Source organism: Limanda limanda, chromosome 17, assembly GCF_963576545.1.
Source record: "Limanda limanda chromosome 17, fLimLim1.1, whole genome shotgun sequence".
NCBI lineage: Eukaryota > Metazoa > Chordata > Actinopteri > Pleuronectiformes > Pleuronectidae > Limanda > Limanda limanda.
In genome coordinates this window covers 17,644,751-17,653,077 of record NC_083652.1, presented here as the reverse complement: position 1 = coordinate 17,653,077, position 8,327 = coordinate 17,644,751, and the positions used below count along the sequence as shown (strand labels likewise).

The 8,327-nt window shown below is 43.3% G+C and overlaps 1 protein-coding gene across 3 annotated transcripts; it reads right to left on the bottom strand.

Moving 5' to 3' along the window:
• Window positions 1–1,067: 1,067 nt before the first annotated feature.
• gtf2f1 (general transcription factor IIF, polypeptide 1) lies at window positions 1,068–6,841 on the bottom strand. Of its 3 annotated transcripts, none has more exons than XM_061090008.1 (14): window positions 6,819–6,841; window positions 5,823–5,898; window positions 4,770–4,816; window positions 4,484–4,556; window positions 4,118–4,311; window positions 3,734–3,904; window positions 3,417–3,628; window positions 3,166–3,316; window positions 2,986–3,041; window positions 2,733–2,864; window positions 2,559–2,629; window positions 2,096–2,237; window positions 1,623–1,761; window positions 1,068–1,470 (listed from the first exon to the last, which is right to left on the bottom strand). In XM_061090008.1, exons 2-14 carry the CDS (start codon window positions 5,832–5,834, stop codon window positions 1,266–1,268), a joined length of 1,605 nt encoding a protein of 534 aa, XP_060945991.1. In that variant the 5' UTR covers window positions 5,835–5,898; window positions 6,819–6,841; the 3' UTR covers window positions 1,068–1,265. The 3 variants fall into 3 exon arrangements, with proteins under 3 accessions (XP_060945991.1, XP_060945989.1, XP_060945990.1); XM_061090006.1 differs by lacking the exon at window positions 6,819–6,841 and adding an exon at window positions 6,283–6,316; XM_061090007.1 differs by lacking the exon at window positions 6,819–6,841 and adding an exon at window positions 6,295–6,311.
• Window positions 6,842–8,327: the final 1,486 nt, after the last annotated feature.

Genomic DNA, 8,327 nt, shown 5'->3' with positions numbered 1-8,327 from the left:
GAAATATTGTGCAATTGCTCCCTTCGACTTAAAAATGTATTGATCAGAACTATAAAATCCACAATTGACACAAGGGTAATTGGACCATGTAATTGAATGGAGCTCATGCAGCATGTAGTGAAAAGCTGATTGAACAGGAAAGACCGAGAAGGGAATGGATGTGTTCATGTAAGGTGGGGAGTAACCTCCCTCTTCTCACACGTTCTCAGAGCTAAACCTTTATTTAGTTCACCTCACAAATACTCCCTCACGTAATTTGAGTCATGCTTGGGTTTGATGTGGCCAGTGGGAAAATCACTTACTTGCCAATTAACATCGGTTGTTCAGGGTGCTGAGACTAAGATGAAGAATTATAGAAAAATACCCAGACTGAATACTTTTCTACGCCGTACTGCTCATGTTAGACAAAATTGTGAGTTATTGTTTTAACCCTGTTCAATAATGAAGCTTACAGATGCGACGTGAAATTCACATTGTTCTAGTCGTCTGAAATCAATGCACGAGTAGAGTGTTATGTCCTTTTTGGCCATAAAGACTGAGTGACTTGGGCCGACAGTCTACCGAGAGCATTTACCTTTGCGTGGAGAGGGAATGGGTGATGTTGGCGTGGGTGACTAATGATGCATCTGACATTTTCATCTGCTCCGGAGTCCACGAGAGCAAGGAGGGGAAGGAGGGGAAAAGTGACGCCCCGAAAGGGTGGATTTAAATTGCATGCAGGATTGAGAAAGTGAAAACTATCAGGGGAAATTTCTAACCCGCTTGCACTGATTTAAGTCTAGCAAACAATCACTGGGCTCTGTCACCTCACGGCAAGACGGTTCCTGGTTTGAATTCTGGATTTGAATGTTTCTGTATGGAGTTGGCCCATGTTTTCTGACTTCCTCCTACAGCCCAAAGACTTGCAAATTAAAACTCAATGGAGAATCGAATCTGATCGTAAGGTGTTTGTGGCTGTTCGTCTCTTTACGTCCACAGGTGGCTAAACGTGACACCTGTGATGGTAATGTACACCCTCCACCCACCAAGTGTATACAGGATGGAAAGAGAAGAACCTTACACAGCAGCACATTTTGCATTTTTATTAGAAAAACACCTTAATGTCTTAAAGACGTTTCACTCCATTAATCAAATTCTAAGTTAAGAGATAATACAGAGACTGAGCGGTTTTTCACTATTGACTGACAATGTTTCTTTAAACGTGAGATGTCATACAGTGTAATAATACTCTCCACTCCAGTCACTTGGTCCCTCACTTCTAAAGGTTATTCAGTGAGGTAGAAGTGCATTTTATCGTTGACATTCTTGCGCTCTGGATTGAGGCGCTTCAGGATCTGGGCGAGCACGTTGACAGTCTGCTCGCTGCTCAAGCCTGTGCGCTTGGTCTGGAACTTCTTCAGCAGGTCCTTGGTGGTCATTGGTTTACGGATCAAGTAGCGGCGGACTGCTTCCTCTGTTAGCTGCACATCACTGTGGGACAGATGAACAGGAAAGAAGCTTTAATCCTGTTCACAAACACCCAAACAAACATATTTCTTTTTAGGGTCACAATAAATGGCTATTTGTATTTTACAGATTCACTAAATAGCTTCCCGTTAATAGACATGAACAAAAAACCGTACCTGGAGCTTGGGGTGGATTTTCCTGATGGAGGTTGAGGCGTGCTCTTTCCAGAAGGAGCAGGACTCTGACTGCTGGGCTCCATCTTCAGCCTTTTTGCGGCTGGTGAGTCAGTGGCAGGACCCGGAGTCGGTCTCTTACCTGTGAAAAAGAGAGATTAAGTTGAAACAGCTCAAGCTCAACGAGCATACCGGGCTGTTGAACTTTAAACACACACATGTATCACTAAAGATAATCTTCAGTGTTAAGTATTGTGATGCTGCACAGGTAGGTAATTAATTAAAAATATATTAAAAAAAACATTAGAAGCCTGGTTTGCTTTAGTGGATGAACAAACGGTGAACACCTGAAGGCTTTGGCTTGGTTACCTGCTGTGTAGCATCTGAAGGCAGCAGCAAAACGTTACTTATTCCTGATATACCTCAACACTAACGGCTTGTGATATAAAGTCACTGCGCGCCACTGAAATAGGTACCTTGCTCTAGCTTGCTGGCAGCAGCACGGAGTGTATTGGAAGTGGAGGCCGTGTCTGTGGATGGTGTCCCCGGACGACTGCCAGTTCTGGAGCTGCCTGCTGAGCCACGCCCACCTGCACGTTTGGGAGGAGTGCGCTTTTTCTGAGAGAGAGAGAGAGGAGAGAGAGCAAGAGAGATGCTTGAAAAGAATAAAAAAGCAAACGATGCAGACAAATGACAGAACCATTCACACACACACACTCAGCATCAACATGTATTAGCTGCTAGAACTCAACAGCATGAACTTTGCTTGTGTAGGGAATTAGCTGCACACCAATTCCACATTTTACAAGAGTTGTTTGAAGCCGTTTGAAACCAGATACTTGCTACAGCAAACAAAGTTAGACCCATGCAACTTCTGGGCAAGACTAAACCATAGAGTACGGTCATTTCCATTCACTCAGCCGCACACTCGGTAACCACCATGAACAAAGCCGAGGCCGTCTCTCCCTCGATGTCGCTGTCGTCTGAGCTTTCTGATTCTCCGCTGCTGTCTGTCACACAAATCCACAAAACTGACTTCAAGGAGAGCATTTCACATTCATTGTGTTCTTTCAGGTTTGCACGTCATCAAAGTGACCAAAGTGAAGACTGTACCTTTTTTCTTCTTCTTTTCAGCTTGGACCGGGGTTTTCTTCCCTTCCTCCTCTTCCTCTTCCTCTTTTGCTTCCTCTTCATTCGGCTTCTCTTCCTCACTCTCTTCCTCACTTTCCGATGCCTCATCAATTCCTATGAAGAACATATTTATACACGCATTAAATCACGGCCATTGAACTTTATTGAGAAATGATTATTGTTAATTTATCTCTATGTGGAGTAAACAGTAATATTCAGTTGCTGTTGGCCTCACCTTTAGGATGGTTCTCTCCTTTGCTGGGTTTTCCCTTTTCCTTGTCTTCGTCTGAGCTGCGATCACAAAGTTACAGACTAGTCAAAGAGGAAATACAGCAACAACAAAAAACACACACACACAAATATATATATACATACACACAAACAATCCATTAAGTGGGATCCTTTGTTTTCTGACCTGCTCTCATCTGACATGTAATCCACCTCTAGGCCCTCATAGTCTCCGTCGTCACTGTCTTCTAAGGCCTCTTTGTCAGTGCTCTTTCGCTTCTTCTTCTTTCCTTCTCCCTTTCCTGCCTTTTTCTTGGCCTTTGACTTGCTCTCCCCATCTGTCCCACGAAGAGGGGTTGAAGAAAAAAAAGAGATATAATGACAAAAGGAGGGAGGATGTGGACAGATATGGCCTCAGGTATGTTTCTGTCTACTTACCATCCCCCATACTGCCCTCACTGTCATCGGTGCTCATCTCCAGGTCCTCTTCTAGGTCATGAATGCGCAGTTCACCACCTCTTCCGCCACCTCCCTTTTTTTTCTTCTTCCCAGACTTCTCTGTCTCATCATCGTCGTCGTCACAACCACGCTCCTGCTCCCGGAAACGCCTCTGAAGCATGATGCTGAAGTGATTCACCACCTTGTTCCTCCTGAAAAGATACAGCAATGTCTGCTATTTACTTTGACCCCCACGCCAGTGGTGTAAACTCTTCCTCTACTAACAGCCAGCCCTCCCTGGTCTTCCCCTTTCTAACCTGCCCCACTCCTCCTCAGCCTCCTCAGCAGTGAGAGTTCGGTGCTTGGCCAGTGGTACAAAGTTGTACCAGCCATTGACAGGGAAGGCCTCAAAGGCTCCGTCCGGACACTGTGTGAAGATGTAGTAGGATGCATTTTCTGTAACGCCGCCCTTCTTTAGACCTTTGAACCTGACATAGACACAGAGAGAGAGAGCGGCTGTAAGGAAAACAATAGGGATCCCCCATCTGGTCTGATGTGTAAATTCCTCTTCGGAGATTTTTGTCAACAATGACCTCAACATTGCATTAAACGCCACTTTCCGTTACATCATGAATACAGTGTGTGTGTGGATGCAATGAAGTGTGAATCAGGGCATAGAGAAGCATCTCCCTCCTCCTCACCTCTTGCCAGCCTTGCCATTCACCTTGAGGATCCAGGGCTGATCCTCCACTTTGAATTCGCGTGTCACAATACCATACTTCTTCCTCCGTGCTTCCTCACGCTGCTTTTTGCCAAACTCACTGCCGGCTGCACCTTCTGCTGACTCCTCCTCCCCATATATCCGCCGAGCACTCATGTCTCTTTCCATACGAGCCTGGAAAATGAGGGGGGGAGCTGTTAAGAAACACAAAACTCAAATATGGGTGCTGTGGCTCTTACCATGGGTAACAACACAGTGTGTCATTTCAGCACTCGTCCTGTTCCCTTCTTAATGACAATTGCAGAATTATCTGTCATGTAAACATGCGCTACTGAATGAAGCCCACCTGTGTCCAAGCTGAACAGTTGACTTTGTCCCCGGCATTGAAGGCCATGATGTTATACTTCTTACTGGTGTTTCTACAGGACAAATAAAAAGAAATGGTAACAAGAAGCAATCAACTTGCTGCATATTTCTACCGAAGTACGTGAGAATAGCTGTCGATTATATTTATTCGTAAAATGATGTATTATGAAGTCATGCTTTTCTTGTTAGTCTCTATTTTAAAACCAAGTGATGGCTTGCCCTGAACCTTTCCTGTGGATGTTTACATATTGTTCTGTGTTACTCACTTTGGAACTCGCACAGTGTATTCTGTGGAGGAGGAACTGCTGCTCCCCTGTAAGACAAACACAGGATTTCTTTCAGAGTACAGTACAAGTGTTTTCCCATATGTAATCTTCCCAACTTCATCACGGGTCTGTGGCACTAGACAGACATATCTTAAATAATAATAATATATTATCAATGTTACAAAGTGCTTCACATGGAAGAAACAATGATAACTAGGACTGCAAAGCAGCACTGGACGGGCCCGAGCACATCCACTTTGAAGCGTTGCATGCGTTTTGCTTGAAAAAATGAAATAATGACTGAGGAAATATTGACACAGAGCTGTTCAGGCTTGGACTCTGATCATGAGAAAGAAGTTTGGTGGTGATAGGACAATGCACAGTGGAGTTATGACAACATCGTCTCCTTTGGCAAAGGATGAACCTTCGCCGTGCCTCAATGTTTACACGGTTTGAGGAAATGTCCCGATTCTGAGAGAGAGAGACGTAACCATTGCAAGACAAAGATTCCTTTGATCACTGTCACTGCAGGAGTGGAGTTGTTTGTTTACGGCTCAGCATCAAAGGATTCACGGTCCATGTATGTCCGCAATACAGAACATCGTGTTTAAATGGCATGTAATCAAACTTTGACGCCATGCCACCGTCACACCATGTGACAAAAAATCGAACTTTTAATATGTTTGTATCTCCATCTTGTTGTGATCACACCCATCTCAATTTGAAGTTGATCTGATTAAAGCCCTGGTACAAGTACCTCAAATTAAAAATGTTGAATATGGCCAAAATGGCCACTAAATGCAAAAAAGCAGGCTTCCTGTTGGGTTTTTCCAATTGCACCTAAGACTTTTTTTGTTTGTCTGGTCATGATACACCCGTGTTTCGATTTTTGTGAACAGTGCCTGTCAGTGCTCGGGCCCTAATAACACACTAGAACATGAACAGAGTAAACAGAACAGTAAAATATACTGAATTGTATCAATATAGATAAACAGTTGGATGTTTTGTTGTGTGTGTGTGTGTGTGTGTGTGTGTGTGTGTGTGTAAACTTACCAGTGAAGTCATGATGCTCGTTTCTCTCTCTTGATTTACTCAGCACATCAACAGCTGCTCAGGTCGGTTTGTGGCACTGTGGAAAAGATAGCATTGGAAATAGCTTGGGATTAAAAAGGGAATTAATGCTACGGACCTAATTACTCACGGTGTTTATTCTACAGTTAGCAGACGACAAGCTGGTTGAATCCAGTCGAGACCAGAGAGCAGCAAAGTCAGGAAAACAAACTGAGAACTAGATCATATCTTCCTGTGAACAGTGCTAGCATTAGCTCCTGATGCTAACATAAACAGCAGCTGCGTTTAGCGGAGCTCCTCGGCTAATGGAGGCTGTTACCGGGGAAACAGGGCTTGGCGGCCCCGGTGCGTTCATGTGAAGTACAGACGGGAGAAAGCAATGACCACACGGGCGTTTGTTCATCTAAAATATTAACAAATTTAATAATCGTCGCTGAATTACCGGTTAACAGACCTCTTCTGTGCTTGTCCCGTCAGTTTATAAAGAGCCGACAGGAAACGCGGAACACAAACATTGGTTCCTAGTCCTTTTCTTGCCTTAAATGGCATGTAATCAAACTTTGACGCCACGCCACCGTCACACCATGTGACAAAAAATCGAACTTTTAATATGTTTGTATCTCCATCTTGTTGTGATCACACTCATCTCAATTTGAAGTTGATCTGATGAAAGCCCTGGTACAAGTACCTCAAAGTAAAAATGTTGAATATGGCCACTAAATGCAAAATAGAAGGCTTCCTGTTGCGTTTTTCCAATTGCACCTAAGACTTTTTTGTTTGTCTGGTCATGATACACCTGTGTTTCGATTTTTGTGAACAGTGCCTGTCAGTGCTCGGGCCCTAATAACACAGTAGAACATGAACAGAGTTAACAGAACAGTAAAATATACTGAATTGTATCAATATAGATAAACAGTTGGATGTTTTGGTGTGTGTGTGTGTGTGTGTGTGTGTGTGTGTGTGTGTGTGTAAACTTACCAGTGAAGTCATGATGCTCGTTTCTCTCTCTCTCTCTTGATTTACTCAGCACATCAACAGCTGCTCAGGTCGGTTTGTGGCACTGTGGAAAAGATAGCATTGGAAATAGCTTGGGATTAAAAGGGGAATTAATGCTACCGACCTAATTACTCACGGTGTTTATTCTACAGTTAGCAGACGACAAGCTAGTTGAATCCAGTCGAGACCAGAGAGCAGCAAAGTCAGTCCTTTTCTACCCACCAGTGCGGCCAGTGGCGGCTGAAGAACATGGCGTCTGACAAATGGGGTCCCCTGAACATAAACTATTTACATATATATATATATAAATAACTCTTAGGCAAACAATGCAATCCACCATTTTGTTTGATATATATATATATTTATATATAAACAGTTAGAACAAAATGGTGGATTTCATTGTTTGCCTAAGAGTTTTATTAATATTGTTGGTAAATCGCTTTCCTTTCTTTCTAAGCGGTCTAATAAAAAGGGCTGAGTTTTCTGCAGCAGCATTTGCACGTCATGTCCAGCCTCCTGCACCACCTCTTGAAATGTTCCTGTTGTTGTGAGGGCGTCTGACATGTTAATCTCCTGTTGTGTTCTTCATAGGTGAAAGTCTATCTCGTCTGAAAACATCTTTAGAGAAGTGGTAGCTATCAGTTTTTCTCCTCTTATTGTCCCCTCCTTTTCTTGAGCTGCCCTATATTTCACCACCACAATTCAACAGCAGTAACTCTGAGCTGCAGATCATCATGCTGAAAGTGACAATGAAAATTTGAATTGTGCAATCACTTAGTAGTATGGTGTTTTCTTTGAAGGGAATTATTGTGCACGACTGCCCACATTCAAATGCACCCCCAAAACAAGTCCTGACACTCCGCTGTGGAGAGCGATGTCTCACAATTCGGAGGTGTGTAAGTTGACAAAGAACTGGTTTAACGTTTATCCTGAGAGATCCGTGTTTCATTTTTTTACATTGACTGTGCATTGGTTTGAGAAAGAGATATAAAGGGAGGGAGCACTGAGCAAGGAGAGCCTGAGGTACTCATTTAAAAGGACATTTATATCTGGCGTCCATGTTGATATTTTGATATTAAGGAAACACTGAAAATATTAAAGCGACATTCTGCTACCTGTGAAACTGTAGAGGGTCACAGGACATCTGCTGAGTCAGCCGTCCTTCAGATGAGGCCACATGGTTTCCAGATCAATTCTCAAAATGCTATAAAATCAGAACTGTCATGTCCAAGCCTGTGTCCAAACGGCTTTCATTTTAAAACTGTCCTTCACAACAAGAACGAGGAACTGTCTGATATGGTTGTGAAACCATAGACGCTGTTTTTGCTATGTGCAGAAGGTGGTATTGCCAAATAAGGTAAAACCCCGAAGACAAAGGAGTTATCGAGAAATTAGAAAAGCCCACGCATGATGTGTTGTAATACTGAGCTATGTGAATAAAAACCCTGCATTAAGGAAGTACCGTTGAAGTTGGCTGAGACCTTCTCAGAG